This window comes from Anthonomus grandis, chromosome 11, assembly GCF_022605725.1.
Source record: "Anthonomus grandis grandis chromosome 11, icAntGran1.3, whole genome shotgun sequence".
In the NCBI taxonomy this organism is placed as follows: domain Eukaryota; kingdom Metazoa; phylum Arthropoda; class Insecta; order Coleoptera; family Curculionidae; genus Anthonomus; species Anthonomus grandis.
The window spans coordinates 14,843,380-14,864,374 of NC_065556.1; the positions used below are offsets into that span (position 1 = coordinate 14,843,380).

Consider the following 20,995-nt stretch of genomic DNA (forward strand, 5'->3'; position numbering starts at 1 on the left):
GGAAACTTTGTTAAAGACACGCCAGTTAACAATTAAGTGTGATATAAGGGGGTACACAGTGTTATATCTATTACAGTTTCAATACGAGCGTTATTGAATGTTGGTAAAGTTCCAATATTGCAAAGAAAGAGATATAAATAATAATTATATACCTACAATAAATCCATAGAACGACTTATATCTGGGATTGTTGTCGTGGCTACCGCAGTTGACATGATGTGAGTTGGAGTCACACCCTATTACAAGCTCCATGATTTGCAACTGGTACCAGATGCATGCACATGACACAGAATAATATTTACCTGACGCACAGCTTCCTCCGTCATGGTGTTGCGGTGGTCAAAGTTGCATAGATTTTATATCTCCTCCCCTAGCAAGGGTGAGATATTAGTGTGTGTTCTGTTTGTCGAGGTGCACGCATTTAATGATGTCTCAAGGAGAGTATCCGAGAATGGATCAACTGCATCCATGGCCTCGGTGGCGACGGGTCGCGGTGCGGCGGCACTACAACTCTATTCGCCCGGCTAACCACGGTAGTGGTGCCACTGTCGGTCGCCTGGCTCTGAGGGTCCGTGCTGAGGAGTCCGAAGTCGACATTTGAGTCTGTTTTGAGTTCGATCCTCAATGAGGTGAACCCATAGCTCAGACGGCCTTCGCTAACTTTGCATTTGCGACTTAAATGCGATTAAGGTACATTGATTGATCGATAAATAGCAGTGATCCATCGGATATTTCTTCTTCTTCCTTAATTAAATTAACAGCGAGTTCATTGTAACTCGCGTTTGTGTAAAGGCTACCAGAAAGGCAGTAAGAAGTTTCACATTGCTTTCAACTGTGCAGGTATCAGTCAAATGAACGAAGAAACAAAGTCTCCTGCCTATTTCCACTTTTCGGTTTTCACAATATATATTGGTATTTCCACGTGTTTTTTTTACTCATGGTATTTTGAGATGACTTACAAGAATTAATATAAATTCTTTTAAAAGAATTTTTATAAATTCTATGGCTGTCATATGGAAATTCATAGCAGGGTAGTAGTGCTCACCTGTGCATTTAGAAGCACTTTATTACATTAAAACTGCATAGGATTAAGTTTCTTTAGCAACCTTACAAAATTGTTTTAAAAAGGCTGGTTGTCACATAAATAATGGTGATTCTACATTATTCAAATATGACCCAGACAAAATAAACATAACACAAGAATAATAAGAAATATAAGAAATAGGTTGAAAACATTGATGGCGCCATTGATCACCATCATTTTGCAATAGAAAAGGAAGAAAATAGCGATGTTAAGCTTGACACAGTTGAAAGCAACAACACAATTACTGCATATAGGGAGGCTATGCAAGTAATTAATGGTTTAAAAACTTTTGTAAAAGTAAAACTAAGCTAACTATATTGAATTTCAACATCTCAAAAACGTAGATCGTTTTCAATTCGGTCTTCTAAAATAAAAAAATTCAAAATATGCGTCAATAGAGTATTACGTCTAATAAGTATTTGTTGGTACTTATTCTCATAAATATCCATGTTTAAATTTTCTAGTTTATTTTCACTCTTTTAATTGGCCATAAACAGCGGAACCGTGAATGCCCGCCTACGAGAGGTTTTACTGTAATACTTTTTTACTTCATATATTCTTCGCATCAGGTTCCATGTCTTGAACAAACATTTCTATAGAGGTTAATATTTCGCTTTTTTTCCAATATGTGGTATCTTTCTTGTTTTCGTTTTTATACTTTACAAATACTGTTTACTCGAACTTTCAAAATACTTGGCAAAAAAATGTTATTTGTCATAGTATTTTAAGATTATATGATGCCTCTCAAGCAATGAAGGAGTATTTAAAAACCAAAGAAACACTATATACTGTTTTTTCCACCGTTTATTAGAATAATAATTTTCATGAGTTAAATAAATAAATTGCATCATCGACTTATATAAGCATTTTCTAAAAAATATATAACTACTACACAAATTTTAGCCACTGTAAAAAAAGACAACAAAATCTTTCATAGTATTATCTACAGCAGATATCCCGTTTTATATTCCTGAAAATTGTGCACCAGAAAATTATGATATTTTTCAACACATATAAAGGGCAAGGAAATAAAGGAACGTAATCACAAAAAAAAATAAGAAAAAAAATACGTAGTTGTGAAAACTTTATTGCTAACCAGAGTTTAACAAGGGAATTAGCAACAAAATTTTCAGAGGTATCACACTAGTTTCCTATAAATTGCACAGTACGGAGTCAGTGCTAGGAAATGTAGTTTTTTTTTTTATAAATTATAAAATTTTTTTGCAGAGTAGCCCTGACTTGCGCCAGTCAAGCCAGCTCTCTATTTTTTCAAATTAAATTAAAACTAAGAGTTATCGAAGCAATTTCACCAAAAAAAAAACAATATAAATTATAATACAACATTTCTAAGAATACAGAACAATAATTACACTATTCATGTTTGTTGAATTAAAAATTAAAATTTTAGAAAGTAGAAAATCGTCTAAAATAATGTGGGGGTAAGAAATACAAGATAAGTGCAACTTAATTTTACTGGATCGAATTTCACTAAAATTGCGAAAGAAACTTATTAAAATCAGAACATCCTAAATGTTATCAATCTACAATGTTTTTAGTACCATATTCACGATTCCGGAGGCAGCTAGTTTTTGAACATATTTTGTTTTATTATAATGCAATAAACACAATACAATAGATTTAATTAGATTAAACTATCAAGTAAAACATGATTTCATTTCGCATTTCATGATTAACAGTTTGTATTTTAATAAGTCGACAATAGGACCAAACAACCAGCCACCTCTACTTAAAATTAAGCAATACTCTTTCTGAACATTTAAAGCAGTTAAAAATGCAGTGGTAATTCCTCAAAACAGCTAGTCTTACAATGAATACTCTTTAGTCTAAAAAATATAATTCCACCTGTCAAATTTGACAAGACTTCTTGGACCTGCCTAAAAATACCTTTCAAAAAATAAACATTCTGTTCTTACTAGGCATATGTACGATTTTATAAGCAAAAATGGTACATAAGTCTTTTCATTTTATTAACTATACTCACCTTGTGAAAACTTGACAAATCTGACACATGCCTACAGAGCAATTTCGAGAGATGTATATCATCCCTCAACTCCCTAAACCGAAAAACAAAAATTAAAGACACAAATGTATGCGGTAACGATTTTTTGCTGTTTAAGTTTAATCAGTAATTTAATTATTATCGTTAGTGATTTAGAATTAAGTGCACCTTACTCCTAATTTAATGTAACTAAGCTTCGTAAGCACATCGAGCCGGGCCGCGGCCCAGTGAAATCGATAAATAGAATAATAATATAGGGAAAAGTATCAGCAATATTTTTGGTATTAATAGGTTGGGTTAAAATCGTTCTGGTTTTGCGGTTGTGTGGATCGTTAACCGGGAGCGCCCTGTGTAGCGTGTATGTAACTGTGCTCGGCCATACAAGAACAGGGCTTAATCTGGAAAAAATAAAAAATATGTTGCATAATTTTTAAACAGGACTTTTAATCAATGTTTTTAAACTTGTGCATTGTGCGATACAGAGACTTTTAAGGTTTTAAATGATAAGATTTGACAGGGTGTCCATTTAATATCACGGTGCTCGATTGCGGCTAAACCTTGAAAATGAAAAAAACCCTTAAATAGGGGGAATGTTAATTGAGTTAGAGGGGCTACTTTTTAAAATTAGTTTGGTTGATACAGGGTGTCCCAAAAAATGCGTGGTACATAATTTGATTTTTTTTTTAAATGGAACCATCTAGATTTTTTTTCCGAAATGAGAGTCTCATTTGACTCCCTCTTGATGATATTTTCAATTTAATTTTTTTGAATGGAACACCCTGTATCTAGTAACACGTTTTGATACCAACAAGTTTGCCTTTAACTCTAACAGTTTTCTCAAAATTTGTTCTTAAAGGAAGAGTGACACATCTTTTCATAAGCATTACGACTCTTACGACGGAAAACAATTAATAGATATTTTATGGAATCAGAGTGACAAGCACTTTGTCACTCTGTTCAATTGTATTTCGAACACTTTATAGTAAGACAAATAGTCAATAGTTGTAATAACCATAATAAAATAATAGTAGTAGAGATAAGTATTATTAATCCCTGATGCTTATCTCATTTAAAAATAAAAAATGTGTTCTTACAAGTAAAAAATGTTGGCCATAATTTGTTTATCTTATATCTTACTTATCATTCATGTTAAGTACATATGTATCAAAATCAATTACTCTCAGCGAGAATTAGTAAATATGATTTACGTTATCGGTGAATGCCTTGGGAACTGTTGTTTGGCTTCAAGGGTTTATTAGGAAAAATTTACTAATAACCGACATACTCATGATAGAGTGTTGACGAAATTAAAAGAACGATTCAAGCGTACTGGAAGCGTAGAGTACAAAAACCAAACTAGAACGAAAACAGTTTTAAATGAAGAAAACCAAATCGTAATCACCATGTCGGCTGTTGCAACACCGAAAATTAGGGTAAGACAAAAATAAGGAAGAACTTCGAAAATCGAAATCGTCCATGGGAAAATGTCCCAAGAAAAACAAATATGAAACCTATCATGCGCAGTTATATCAAGAATTTGCTGAAAATTATTTTGAAAAAAGAATAATTTTTTGTCAATGGGCACAAAACGAGATTTTTTTTTAAGTTTGTGCCTTTAACTGATAAATGTACGTTCCACAGAAATAATTTTGTGAACCGACATAACTTTTATTTTTATGACACAGAAAATCCCCATCGAGTTTTTATCAACAATTTTCAACTCAGATGGAGCATCAACGTTTGGGGTGAAATAGTACATGATTTTGTTATTGGTCCATACTTTTTTGAAAATCGTGTAACAGGAGAAGTTTTTCCGCGCTTCCCGACTTTGTAAGGCATCAGATGTGGCTACAGTTGAATGGTGCACCAGCTCACTTCAGTACAAATGTCAGAGAACATACCACACACTAATTTCATAATAGATGGATTGGAAAGCTAGGTTATTAAAATTAACTTTTGTTTACATATTTATTAAACTTTATACTGGATAGGTTCCTCTGGATGACCTCCTAGGTGACCGGAATTAACGCTTCTGGATTTCTTCTTGGGAGAAAATGTGGCAATCTACTAGGGAAGATCTGGTGGAGTGCATACAAGAGTCTTTTAGACGTAATATGCCTTCTACGCTTCGTGCAGTTAGAAGATCTATCGCACGTAGGGCTGATTTGTGCTTGGAGCAAAACGGTAAACATTTTGAGCAATTTTTGCGATAGAACTTATTTATAATGATTTTAATGAATGTTGTTAATGTTTTTGGTGAATCCTTGATGTAACTGAATTTGATGGAAGTGATATTTTTTTCTGGCATTGGACGATTCCTGTATTTGTAGGTCCTTATTTGTCTTACTCTAATTTTCGGATTTTCTACAACCGACTTGGTAAATGCCAATTTGATTTCTTCATTTAAAACTATTTCTGCTCTAGTTCGTTTTTTGTACTCTACGCTTCCAATATGCTCTAATAATTCTCAAGTAAAAATAAACGTTGTAATGCCTATGAAAAAATATGTAATTTTCTTTAAGAACAAATTTTGAGAAAACGGTTAGAGATAAAGGCAAATTTATTTGTATCAAATTGAAGATAAAAGAATGTTTTATCAAAGCGAGTTACTAGATACAAGATATTCCATTAGAAAAAATAACGCAAAATTGAATTGAAAATATCATTATTTGAGTAACGATTTTGATCACCCTGTATATAAAAAAAATAATTTTAGAATTTCAAAAGATAAAATGAACTTAGCCAAGAACTCGACATAGATTTTTTAAATAGTTATTAACAATTTAAATTTCTTTAAATCGTTAATAACTAGGCAACGTCGCAATTTAGGGCAAAATAAGTTTCGGGTTAAAGAGAGTCAAATGAGACTTGAAAAAAAATATAGGTGGTTCCATTTAAAGAAAAAAATTGAAATTATGTATCACACTTTTTTAGGACACCCTGTATCAACCAAACTAATTTTAAAAAGTAGCCCCTCTAACTCAATTAACATTCCCTCTATTAAAGGTTTTTTCCATTTCAAGGGTATTAAATGGTCACCCTGTCCATTAAAATCGATCTGTATGATAATGGTTGGTGGAACCAGCCTGACGCCGGACGAGAAGCAAGACGAAATAATATAGAATAGATATTTAAAAAAACAAATGTTTATGCATTAAGAACTAGTATTTATACAAACTATTCGTTCTTATTAGTATAGCAGATTAGGGAATTGCCCATTCAATATCCAATCTTTAAGTGAAAAGTTTCTGAATTTTAAGAGTTATATTCAATCTACAGAATAATATCTATATTTGCAAATCATAGGGTAAGAATGAGTTTCTTTGTCATCGTTAAAATATCATATGAAAAGTTTTTGTTAAAGTTTTTGACCAACCGTTGAAGGTTGTCCGCCATCTTGCATGAAGGGGTAGAATTTTGTATTAGTAGCGTCAAGAAAAAAAAGATATTCAGACTCCAAAAATTTCCAACTCACTTTTCTTTTTCATACAATAATTTATTGCTCGTGAAATATGCGAAATAGCAAAAAAATATCAATATAAATGTGTAGAGCTGATTTTTTCTTTAACAATGGCACCGGCTCCTTTTTTGATAAAATCAATAACAGGGCTATTATAGGCGATACAAAATTCAACCCCTTCCGGCTAGGGGTTGATGGTTGAAAACTTGAATTTAAGCTTTTTATATGATATCTTAATGAAAACAAACAAATTTCTTCTTACCCTATATATTGAAAATATACCTGGAAGAATGTGACTAAATATACTGGTTAACAGACCGAATTTTAAGTATTTCTGTGAGGCTGGATGGATGTAATTTATCTCGCTAACAGGGATGAAGAGGAGGTGTATATTTTTATGTAACAGCTTGTTATACCTTTAAATCAATTTATTGTGGTATTGACCTTGGATGCGTTTGATACTTTAAAAAGGAAAATATATCATAGTTATTTGATGCACACCACCTAAGTGCCGATTAGTGACTTTCACTGATTTTGAAAAATCCTTACTGTGATTTGCCTTGTAGTAGATAAAGCGGTTTATTGCGGAGACTTTATCATAGATATTCTAAGTAAATTTAAATATTTCAAAATACCTCGGAATGCTTTGGCTTAACGCAACTATTAGCAAAATGCGTAGTTTTCACTTTGGTTTCCACTTTCACAAAATATATGACATTCAAATGATCAAAAAAAACTTACACAGCTGGCAGGTAAAAATATAGTCCTTGGCTAATACCTAATATTCGACTCCTAAACTTCTTAAGGCGAAAAAGAATAGGCGATAAAACACTACAAATTAAAAAAAAAACAAAGATTTCAGCTCAGTGGAATTTTTATCTCTTATAAAAAAAATTGGCTGGAGTCGATTCTTTTGAATTCAATTAAAAGTATATAGATGCATTTTGTCTTTTAAGTTTAATGCTAGTGGAGATGACGAATTGAGCCTTAAAATGATTACAATGTGCTAGTCACTGATCATTACTTATTTGACACATATTATCAAATTCATCTTTAGAGCAGGCTACATTTCATAAGCTTTGGAAAATAATATAAAACTACAATAGTACAACTCGAGCTAAAGTTTTACTATAACTATAGAAAAAAATCCCACTGATTTGAAGAACCTAAGCCCCATTAGCATTTTAAAAGATCTTTGAGAAGATTATTTGTATTTAGATGAAGGTACATTAGGATAGCCTTAACATTATAGCCGGAAAATCAATCCGGATATAGAGCTCGACATGTCTATACAACAGCTTTGCTATTAGTCATGGATGACATAAATGAAAAGATACAGCTAACTTCATTGGTTCTCCTTGACTACATAAAAGCGTTCGACAGAATTATTGACAACTTAATAATTGCAACTTTAAAATATATTGGCTTCCATGATAGTTCCTTAAGAGTAATAAATAGCTAGTTAAACAAAAGAAACCAATTCCAAAGACTTGTCTTAAAAAACCAACTCTACTCAAGCTTTATTAGAAAACGGGATATCAAACGAGGGGATCCATACTGGGTCCTTTGATGTTCTGTCTGTATATTCATGTCATTCGATAGGGGCTTGAGTAAAAGTCACATATCGAACTATATATATCTTAATATATCGATATATAAAACTTAAATATTTAAAGAAGTACTCTCCTCAGAATACCTCATCATAAAACTCCCATGTTTCGGAGATAATGTCTAAACTTGCTACTTATTAAACTATACTTTTAATTATTTCCAGTATTTGCCTAATTGCATTTAAAATTTTTGTTGATGATGATTTAATTGTTAGTAAGATATATTTAGAAGGGGCAATATGGCAGACTAAAAATACTAAATGGATCATTCTATTAGCATTTTTAAATATAGTCCTTTTTTACTACAGCTGTAATAGAGAATTTAAGAAAAAATTAATTTTTAGAATTTTCTGTTTTGGTATTAGTAGAAAAAATTATCTGTTTAGTGAAATAAATAAGTTATACAAATAAATAATTTTTATATCTAAGTAGGTTATATCTAAGTTAGAGGCTCATTATTCTTATAAATTAGCTGAGTCGGTCAGAGGTTACTTTGAGGTTACTGTTTAGATGGTTGTAGCTTCTGATAAGCTGAGTTGCATTAAATTGTCCTTTTTTTCAACATCTGCCCAACTTCGACACATTTAAAAAAATTACCCTATACTTTTCACCATGCAATTTGTGGATTTTTAATAAAAATTAAACTAATAAAGGGTCAAGGTACATATTTTAAATAGTTAATATTCAAAAATATATTGTTGAAGTCATAAAGCTAAATACAAAATTTATTTAAAACAACGTGAACAGGTCGAGTGGATGACGAGTATTATGCCCTGGGACTAATGATAATTATCGTACTTTACATACATGAGGTCCCGTACTAAACTATGGAATGCTCTGGTACCTAATAGTACTGGCGGACGCGACGGTGAACGCATATCGGTTTGGAAGTTCTGTATCTGGGTTAGAGTAATTTGTGATAAAGTTATATTTAATAGTTCGTAGTCGGATTGATCAAAAAATATTATTTAAACTAATTCTAATCTATCTCTATCAATTAAACAATTATTTAATTTACGTGTTTATTAAGCCTATTAAATAAACCAAGAGGTGTAAAACTACTAGTCATCAATCTAAATTATAGTTAGTAAAAAATTACTTGCTTAATTTAATTTTGACGCCAATTACCGAATTCTATCTTTTTGATTTTATCATGTCTGCGTGTTTGCTTAAGTGGGTTTTGTTGAGGAATAATATTGATTAACAACACATTTGTTTGACCTGCTCCTAATTAAATTGTCAATGTCGTTTTGCTTAATTTATTAACCATTGCTTTTGCATAAAGTTCAGTTATCTCTTCCATTGTCTGTAAAAATTCCTTGATTAAAAACGCCTTTCCAACATATCCAAAACGTGCTTAATAGGATTTAAATCAGGGTATTGCGCAGGCTATGGCAATACCTGATATTATGCTGCTCCAAAGGATTTCTAATGGTTCTAGCTCCATGCGGACGTTATGCACGTCCGCATGTAGTACAAAATTGTTACCAAATTCTGTAGCGGGTGCATGAACAATAGCTTCTAGAATTTGATTCCAATATTCGTTTATTTTGAAAAACCTTTTAATGGGAACCAGATTATTCCGAAAATCTATTGAAACTTTAGCCCAAACCATCAAAGTTCTGCCTTAGTACGACGCTTCGTCAGGTGTTCGCCACAGACTCCCTTAATTAGGACGTAACCAAAATCTGTAAAAAGAATTCATGACCATTCACACTCTTGTCAAATCTGATGTTTTTAGGCCTGTCCGAATCTCTATTCGCGATCTCCACCAGATAGTACTGGAGCTCTAATGGAACGTCTGGCGTTAAGACTGTTTTCATGTAACCTATCCTTTATTATTTGAGCAGTGACACTAACGCCATTAACATTTTGAAGCTCTCTTCTTAGCTGCTTGGATGTAATATTGGGGTTTCGTAATGTCTGATATCGAATAAAACCATCATGTATAGGTTCTGTTGCTTGTTGGACCAGTGTGCGTACTTTCTCTCACATCACTAGTCTCTGCACATTTCTGCCACAACCTTTTTATAGTGCTCTTGGCAGAATCTACAGCTTCTGCGTGCTTAATCATCAAGATGTAGCCTTTATAAATAGTTTATATTGCACGCACAATTAAAAGGAATTCTCACTACACTGGCAATAAAGATTTTACTGAATACATTTTTCAGTTTACCAAATACGCCTTGAAGAAATTAAACTATTTTGTTCCTTGTCTTCTAGACCATTTTGATGTGTGTATTTTACAGTTTCTTTTATCATCATTAGCTGGCGAAGCTTTGACCGGCACCTTTGACAAACAAACGACACCATATTGGTGGAGGTAACTATGGGTTAGTAATAAAGTGTTGGGTCAGTTCTAAAAAAGTCAATAATAATCACTTGCTTTTTAACGAATGTTTTTCAGACAAATATTCTTTCTTTTTATATGGTTTAGATAAAACACCATAATTGTAGTTTAAACCTAGTATCACAGGGTGTTACAAAATTTGGTGAAAATTATTTAAGAGCGTCTTGTTGAAGTCAAAATAAGACTAAGACTTTTTTCCTATAATTATGTGTCCTAAAATGCTTCGCCTCAGCGCTACAGCCAACGCAAATTGCACAAATAAAATCGCTTATTTGAAATACTGACTACAGTTATACCTAATATCATTTGAAAATATGCATATCGTTTTTTTTGTTCCTTCAGTGCTTTTGACATTTTCCGCCCCAAAAATGGTGTAAACCCTGATTCAGGGGGGGGGCTTACCCTTATGATGGCCCATATTGTAGGTTTTCGATAAGAATGTTGAAAATCGAGAACACCATCTAATTAGCAATGAAAAAATCTAAAATTATCGTTTTTTTATATAATTTATTTGATTTGACAAAAATTAAAACAGTCACGGCCCACTTCGTTTTTATTAATTTGATAGTTTTGGGTTTGATTATTTATTTGTGAGTATTTATTTACGTCCAAATGGCGTAGTTAAAAGAAAGTTTAAAAATTGAAATCCTGATAATGATTGCGTTAAAAAACTGGATGCAAACTCAAAATGAAGTTGTGGCGCTATTTCGAGAAACTAATCCTAATTTACTCCACTGGGTCAAAGTACTGTGAGAAAAATTGAGGAGCAATTCAGAACTCATGGACGTAAGAAGTATCCCTAGACAAAAACAACCATCGGTAAGCAATAATACAAAACTGGATATTCTACTGTGTTGTGAAGAATGATCTATTATTCCAGGAAGTCAGAAGACGGAATTGCGATGCATTTAAAATTTAAATTGTTGTGACGAATTCATAATTAGTTCAATTATTTTGTTGGGTATGACATCACTATTTCAGTCTTAAAGCAATGAAAGACTTGAATTAGCATTACCGTGGAACTATTGGCAGTTTGTTTGCTTGCAACATCTCCGATGATACAATGATGCCAAATGGCAAAAAAACACTTTATAATATCATACAAATTTGTTAGTTATTTTGACAGCGGGTTCAATAAAGTTCCTCTTTCGTTTATCAGCGATTTAAAAAAAAAAAACCGTTCATTGTATCGAAAAAATGCAAGTAAGCAACATTTTAGAATTTTTGATGGCTAACTAGATGGTGTTGCTAGATTCGTATTTTCTTACCGAAAATATAAGAAGCCATCAGAAGGGTAAACCCCCCTAAACTCTCCCCAAAATTTGGATTTACATCATTTTAGGCGTGGAAAATAAAAAAAACCCAAAAAACGAGAACCTGACGATTTTCAAAAGATATGACGCATAACTACAGGGTGTTTCAGAACTATAGGATCAAACTGCTGGGGGTTGTTCAGTGCAACTGAAGAATCCATTTGAGTATAGGAACCCATGTCCGGAAATGGGTCACTACGCCACTACGGCCCTAAGACACGTTAAAATTTAAAAAAAATATTAATTACCTAAATACTATTTTGATGCATTTATTTTTACCTTTTGTATATGATACCATCACAACAATTGTTCAAAATGTCTTTCTCCAACCTCAATACACCGATTTAAACGCCGCACATGATTTCGGCGGACTACACTAAAAATTTGATCCTCGTTTTGAATGATTTCAAATGCTGCTGTTATTCGTCCAATAAAGTCTAGCTCTGATTCTACTGGAGTTTCGTAGACTAAAGACTTTACATGTCCCCACAAGAAAAAATCGAGCGACGTTAAATCGGGTGACCTAGGAGGCCAAGAACTGCTCCACCTCTGGCAATCCAACGGTGCCCAAACCGCTGAGCCAAATACTCGCGTACTTGTAACGCAAAGTGAGCCGGCGCTCCATCATGCTGAAACCACATTTGCTGTCTAACGTTTAGTGGAACATTTTCAATGAATTCTGGGAGAACTTCCTCTAAGAAACGCAGATAAATAGGTCCTGTTAACCGATCCGGTAGAAGGTATGGCCCAATTAAATAATCATCAACAATGCCTGCACATACGTTGACAGACCAAATATTTTCTTGGAAAAATTGCATAAGAATTTTCTTCGTCCCAAACATGGCTATTCCTACTATTAAAAATACCGTCTCTTGTGAAAGAGGCTTCATCGGTCCACAAAACATATCGTAAAAAGTTTGGTTGTGCAATGATGTGATCCAGAAGCCATCGACAAAATTGAACTCTAGGATGATAATCGGCTCCAGTCATACCTTTGAAGTTTCTGGAAGTGGTAAGGATGGAGTTGTTGCTCGTGTAGTACCCGCCAGATAGAAGCGTTACTCGTACTCATATTCTTAGCGACGTCACGTCTGCTATTTGATGGTTCATCGCCAACTCGCTGAAGCACCTCTTCTTCAAATTCGACCGTTTTTACGGTTCGAGCAACATCAGTATCATGCATCTTGGTCTTAAACATGCCTGTCTCAGCGAGCCGCCGATGCACCGCAATAAACTTTTTGTATCCAGGATGCTGTCGTTCGGGATAACGTTCATGATACAACCGCGATGCTGCTCGTGCATTGCAGTTTGTTGCTCCGTATGCCAAATGCATATCCGCCAATTCTTGATTGGTAAAGTTTTCCATTAGCAATAAATGTTTAAAAATTGTAAGCTATTAAATTTTTAAACATGACATTGAGAATTGACATTGATAAGCGTTGATTTTAAACAATTGTTGTTATGGTATCATGTACAAAAGGTAAAAATAAATGCAGCAGATCCTATTTAGGTTGATTGATTTGAATTGATGTTTTTTATAAATTTTAACGCGTCTTAGGGCCGTAGTGGCGTAGTGACGCATTTCCGGACATGGGTTCCTATACGCAAATGGATTCTTCTGTTGCACTGAACAACCGCCAGAAGTTTGATCCCAGAAGTTTGATCCCATAGTTCTGAAACACCCTGTATAGTCACGGTTTCAAATAATCGATTTTTATCAACCAATTTATCAATTTGCGCGAGCTGTAACTCTGAGAGGAAGCATTTTAGGATACATGTTTATAGGAAAAAAAAGTCTTGTTTTGGCTCCAATAATACACTCTGAAAATATGTGCACCGAATTTTGTAACACCCTATATTAGGCATATAGAAATCCTATGCTATTTTACGAGGTACATACATAAAACCCTTTAATTTCAAATGTAAGGGCGTATTTTCGGAAGTTGTGTTCTTCTTTCTTTTCGGAACTTTAACAAATAATATACAGTAATACATGTATACTTAGATTTAAAAAAAAAATGTTGTTGAACCTCTCCGAAAGGGTGAAACCCAACCCTACTTATTTTTTTTTAATGAGATGGATGGTGCTACTTATGGCACCTTGTTGAAAAGCTCTTTTAAAAAGACCGTGATTGACCGTGTATTTGTCGTTTTGAAACAAATTACCTTATGCCCTTGTATTTCGGTATAAACAGTCCTAACTGCCCCAAAATTGTGTACATAATCACCTTTAAGTAAATAATTTAGCGAATAGAAAATAAATCAAATTTTTGTTTAATATAAAAAAACGCACACGTAAATAGGTTCTTGCGAGACAAGTCCAATTAAAGAAAGGCGTTATTAGAAAAGTATTCTTTGGTAAAAAGGGTACCTAGTATTTATTTGTGAGTATTTATTAACGTCCAAATGGCGTAGTTAAAAGAATGTTTAAAAATCGAAATCCTAATGATGATTGCGTTAAAAAACCGGACGCGAACTCAAAATGAAGTTGAGGTGGTATTTCAAGAAACTCATCCTGATTTACTCCACTGGGTCAAAGTACTGTGAGAAAACTTGAGGAGCAATTCAGAACTCATGGATGTAAGAAGTATCCCTATACAAAAAAAACCATCGGTAAGCAATAATACAAAACTGGATATTCTACTGTGTTGTGAAAAATGAACTATTATTCCAGGAAGACAAGTAACTCGGAATTACGATGTATCTAAAATTTAAATTGTTGTGACGAATTCACAATTGGTTACCTATTTTGTTGGGTTTGACTGAAATAGTGATGTCATCACTATGAAAGACTTGAATTAGCATTATCGTGGAACTATGGGCGATTTGTTTGCTTGCAACATCTCTGATGATGCAATGATGCCAAATGGCAAAAAACACTTTATAATATCATACAAATTTGTCAGTTATTTTAACAGGGACAAAACAATACCACTGTTGCTCTTTAATAAAATAAGAATTTTTTTTTTAAATAAAATATGATAAGATACTCTATAAAGAAGTCAATATTCAAAGTTAAATGAATGCAGATAACCTATATTAGAGAAAAAGGCAACAGCATCGCAACGCCGTTCGATTGCATTGTTGATTCCACCGACACAAGGAATCTTTATCAGCGGCGTCGTCAAAAAATATTTATATGATAAATATTTATTAATAATAGATTATGCTTTAAACTATAAACAATATACCGTTTATGAACTGTATGAGTTTTTAACGTACTTTATTAAAGTAAAGCTACCTATTTAATAAAAAGTATTTTTATGGAAATTAAATATTTTATAATATTTATAGATTTCTTAATAAGGTTTTATAATGTTTAGATATGATGTTATGGCAGTATCGGTATTTACTTGTGAAAAGATCGGCTCGAATCGCCCTTTTTCCATGGTTCGGCACAAACGGCACAAGTTTTTACCATCGTAAGAGTTCACAAAAATGATCAATGAGATCTTTTTCCTTTTTCAAACAAATATTAAAGAAAAAACAGAGAACTTCACAAATGCCGAATGTAAACACAAAGCCGTTTGACAAGATGGCATCAACTTTCGCTTGTGGTGTTGCCATTCCAAATTTTTTAGAAGCAGTTTTAAGGAATAAGAATGTTAATGTTTTTTTTGCTTTGAAGATGTTATTTTAACGCTTGAATACGATATATCTATTTCTACTTATTTTTTAACCAAAATTTAACACCAATAAGTTACATTAACATTATTAAATGTGTTAATATATAGTTGAAAATTTCCTCTTTTAAAAATGTATGTGAACTTAAAAACAGAGAATCGGTGAATATGTTTATAAACAAAACACTCCGCATGCCCCTGAGCACATGTTGAACTTGCAAAGAAGTTGCTGTTTACTAGTTCTAGTTGTTCAATGTTCTAAGATTTCAGTAAATATCATTTAAGAAAATAGTATCATCTCATACGCTTAATTATTGAAAATTTCTTCTTCTTTTTCAATAACTGAGCCTATGAAATTGATATTTACGGAAATAGTGACGTAACACCTAACAAAATAGGTAACTAATTACGATGTATGCCACAAAACAGTTTTAAAAATTCTAATTTTAGCAGGAAAAAGGATAGAACCGTCCTCTGGCAGTTGCTGATCGTAGATTAGAATTTTACGAAACCATGATGAATTTGGTTGATAATGGTCAAATACTTTTAGACAGGATGTTATTATTTTTAGACGAAGAGACTTGTACTATTAATGAAGAGGTAGATGTTGATTCCGTTTTAAAGTCTAAGCCAAAATAAAAAAAATCAAGTTTAAACTGGCAAAATTGTAGTTGCTATGCGAAAACAAATGCAAAGAGGGTGGTCGACCAGCATACACAACATGAAGCAAAAACTAATGTGTGAATTAATTGGAGATGAATTAAATATCAATTTAACTGGTAACAGATATCTTGAATTTTTACAAAATACATTGGTATCACAATTACACGACTGTTTTCTACTGAGAATGGAAATTGTGATAAAAGAATCTTCAGCAATATGGTGCGCTTTCTCATTATGCTGCTAATGTACGACAATTTCTTAATAATTTTTTTCACAATAGATGGATTGAAATAAGAGAGACAACCGAATATCCAGCAAGGTCACCTGAACCTAATCCAATAGATTTTTACCTATATTTCGAGATAGAGAATTGCCCCATAGACCTCTCGGAACAATTTATACCACTCGATCTTTTACAATTTAACGAAAAATTTGAGATTGATACGTTGCTCGTGTTTTTTGTCAGACATGGTTTCCGCCACGAAAAAAAAACACGTTGGTTTCAAACCGCCACTGCACAAATACTATAATAGTGACGAAATCGTGTTTTGGTATATGAATAGAAAAGATTTCTTGCTACCTAACGAACTACTCGTTTGTTTTCCTCATTTCTCCAAGGCGCCCTAGGCGCCTAGGGGCACAGGGGCACATCACATGTTATTTAATGGCCAATTATAGATAGATGGTAATAAATCGACTTACCTTTACCTCCCACGATAATGGAGCGACGCTTATTGGCGTCTTCAACCGGATTGCCGCCCGTTTTGATTCCGGCGCCGCCGGCGGCTGCACCGCTCCCGATAATCGGGGGATACTGACCGCTGCGGATCGGTTTGGCGATTGTGGCGGCCGGACCACGTCTCGCTAAGTTCTTTTGACGTACCGCCTCCTTAATGCGATCTACTTCAAACTGGTACCTGTACAGAATAAAACAAACTTATTAATATTCATTATAAAAATAACCGAATTTATGTTGGGTGACAATGCACCGATAAAGAAAGGAGACGGTTGTAATGTTGACTTTTTCAATTTATTTACAGTAGTGATATAATTATAGCCTCTATTGGTATCTAATTTCCTGTTAAGCGATGGAAAAAAATATTCCGGCAACAGAGAAACTCTAATATTTTCGGTACATTTGCCTCAGCTTTAGCAATTTTAACAAAATAAACAAAATATTAATGAGCCAAAACATGTATTGTAGATTATTTACAATATTTACCTAAAATATACATAAATACAGTGAGCGGCAAAAATATAGAACAAATTCAATAAAAAATAAATGAAGGCGTGTTCGGCAAAACGCTCGCACGCGTCGATTAATATTTTTGGTTGCGCATTGTTTTCACAATCGTGCTAAAATAATTTTGAGTCATTCCCTGTAACTCTGTTACTGTCGGACATAATAAAAAAGTAGAAACTATATTACATTCTTTTTGGTAGAATTCAACGCGGTTGAATTCTAGTTTTCTTTTGAAACTTAAGTTTTCTTTAGATCACAGTTTTTGAGACATTAACATACTGGGATACTCTATATATTTTTTTAAATCTGTTTTTGCTTGCCAAGAGCTTTACAAAAATACAGCAACATACAAAAATAAACATAGAGGAATATTCTGAAATATCATGTTTTACATGTACTATATGAAATGAAGCCTTGAAGTTTACCTAAATGCACGGACAAAACATCCACACCATATCGGAACTTCTATACCTAACCTCCTGTACATTTTAGTAATAGGAACACTTACACGGTGTCAACTATACAGAGATTTTTCAACATATTCTTAATATATAGAAAAATGCGTAGATCTTGAGTGAATCTATAAATATGAAATCTATGGAATTGAAAACATTTATGAAAAACTGTATATTTAAAAAAATATATATTTTTTTTTAATTTTAAATCTGCTACATTTACCCTCAATTTTTACCCAGCTATGTTTACACCTAAAATTTTTAACCTCAATTTGGTTACCTAGTTAATTATTTGTCCCATATAGATATCCACTTTGAAAAAGCTATAAGTTTATTTATTTATTTATTAACGGTATCCACCAATTTTACAAAAATAAAATAATACAAAAGATACTTTTTTTTTAACATTAATACAACTTTAGCTAGATAATAGTAAGACATTAATCAATGTTACAAAATAATTTAAAGAAACCTGTTAAAGTCACGAGTCACTCATTAATTTGAGAGAAATCCTAAAACTGCTAAAAGAAACGTGCAAGTCAAGACTATATCTATCGAAAGAACGTTGCATTCTAGTTATAGGATTGTACTGTTCATAAGAACTACTATCAAAATCTACATAGAAGAGTTTTTTAAATCTAGTCAATTTTTGCGGCCGAAAATTCAGCCTTGTTAAAAGATAATCACAATCAGTCATGCCAGATATTATTTTAAAATAAAACACGAGTCTGGATTATTACGCCTTAAAGAACAATTTCTTAAGAATTTATTTTGGACTTTCTCGATATTTTCAATATGCGATTTGTAAAATGGGGACCATACGGAACTAGCATACTTCAAACTAGAACGGACTAACGAACAGTACAGAACTTTATAGACAGAGCATGAGAAGCCTTGACTGCATCTATTTATAAATCCTAGATTTCTATACGCTTTCTGAACTAACATTTCAGCATGAGACACAAATGTCAACTTAGAATCGAAAATTACTCAGAGATCCCTAACTTCCGCTACCCTCTTTAAAATAGTGGAACCTATAGTATAATCAAACAATGTAAGATTGCGAATCCTTCCAAAAGTGATTGAATAACACTTCGGAACATTTAAATCTAAACCATTAAGGTTGCACCATTCACAAAGATTATGCAAGTCATCGTGTAATAATTGACATTGAACATTTGAATCAATAGACAAAAACAATTTTAAATCAAAATAATAAAAATTCACAATTTTTTACAAATAATCCTATATCATTAACAAAGCTTGTAAAAAGCAACGGACCCACATGAGGAACCCTGAGGAACGCCAGATGGCACAGAAAAGCTACTAGATAATAAGTCATTAAGCCGTAGTATACATTGCGATCTACCCAGTAAATAGTCCCTTAGCCAACAAATAACATTTGTTCCAAAACCCAAAGCTTGGAGCTTTACCAGTAGAAGCGCATAATTAACTCTGTCGAACGCCTTCGAAAAATCCGTATAAACAGCATCAACTTGTGAACCCTTATCAAAAGCATTAAACCGATAATCTTCATAACATATTAAGTTAGTAACAGTGGAACGACCTTTTTAAAACCATATTAATTGTTAATAATAGGGCTTTTACATTGCCATGACAATTGCTTGGTTACAAGTGCGTCCAAAAGTTTAGGCAAGGTTGACTGTACAGTGTACACTCCCCGATAATTACTGACTTCACCAGTATTACCAGACTTAAATATCGGCGTAATATACGAATTCTTTCAAAAGGAAGGAAATACTCCCGACTTTAAAGACAGATTGAATAAAGTGCAAATAGGCTTCGACAGAGTACATACACATTCACGAAGTAGCAAGGCTTGGTATGCCATCCGGTCCGCGTATTTATATACTATACTACAGCACCGGAGAACTTGGCGGCTCTGCACCGCAGTATAATATGTAGTTGAGAAATGCGCTTATTTATCACTACATACTACACTACGCTACAGAGCATTAGAAAGAAAAATGTTTTTATGTGATTTGTTTGGTGCTGTAAAATTGGTAGTAACAGAGTGAATAAATGTGTAATTATTTATGTTATTATTATTATTATTGGTCCTTGTTTAATTTTTGTTGGTGATTTTAATATACAAGACGAGGCGTGTTAAAATATTTAATGAGTACAATGCTACTTTAAAATTTAAAAACAATGTTATAAAGGTGTGTTGTATTTTGGGTTTTTGAATTTCGATAGTGCTTTGTTTCATATATAATATGTAGTTGAGAAATGTGCTTATTTATCACTACATACTGCACTACGCTACAGAGCATTAGAAAGAAAAATGTTTTTATGTGATTTGTTTGGTGCTGTAAAATTGGTAATAACAGAGTGAATAAATGTGTAATTATTTATGTTATTATTATTATTGGTCGTTGTTTCATTTTTGTTGGTGATTTTAATATACAAGATGAGGCGTGTTAAAATATTTAATGAGTACAATGCTGCTTACAATTTAAAAACAATGTTGTGAAGGTGTGTTGTATTTTGGGTTTTTAAATTTCGATAGTGCTTTGTTTGCCGATAGCAGTTGATGAGACAGCAAAGCATATCATCAGGAGGACAGTACATTCATTTTATTTTAAGAATGAAATCCCAACTATCGACAAAATTTTGACACTTATAAAAGAAGACGAAAATGTACCAGAAATGGGAAGAAAAAAATTATGGAAAATTTTACACGAATTGCATTTTTCTTGGCAAAAGCAAAATAGAAAATCTATTTTAATAGATAAAGAAGAAATAGTCTGTTGGAGAAGAAAGTATTTAAGGCAAATTAAGGAGTATCGAAAGGAAGGAAGAAACATTTATTATTTGGATGAAACCTGGCTTAACGAAGGACACACCGTGAGCAAGTGCTGGCAGGATAAAAATGTTGGAAGCTCCCGTCAGGCTTTTTTAGAAGGTTTATCGACTGGCTTGAAGTCTCCTTCTGGTAAGGGCCACAGATTAATAATTACACATATTGGAAGCTATAAAGGATTTTTAAATGGCGGTCTGTTTGAATTGGAATCGAAGTCAACTAAGGATTACCACGAAGAAATGAACGCTGATGTTTTTGAAGATTATTTTTCCGAAATGATCAAGTCAATTCCCGAAAATTCAATTATTGTTATGGACAATGCCAGCTACCATTCAAGATTAATAGAAAAA

The 20,995-nt window shown here is 33.0% G+C and overlaps 1 protein-coding gene across 1 annotated transcript in view; it reads right to left on the bottom strand.

The window, feature by feature from the left end:
* Positions 1–1,870: 1,870 nt before the first annotated feature.
* The window catches only part of LOC126741901 (kinesin heavy chain), an 84,450-nt gene continuing 65,325 nt past the window's right edge, over positions 1,871–20,995 (bottom strand). Inside the window, exons 16-17 of the mRNA XM_050448363.1 lie at positions 16,826–17,040; positions 1,871–3,502 (exon numbers count right to left, since the gene is read on the bottom strand). Of these exons, the coding sequence (XP_050304320.1) occupies positions 3,498–3,502; positions 16,826–17,040 (220 nt within the window). The 3' untranslated portion in view covers positions 1,871–3,497. The remainder of the gene's footprint in view (positions 3,503–16,825; positions 17,041–20,995) is intronic.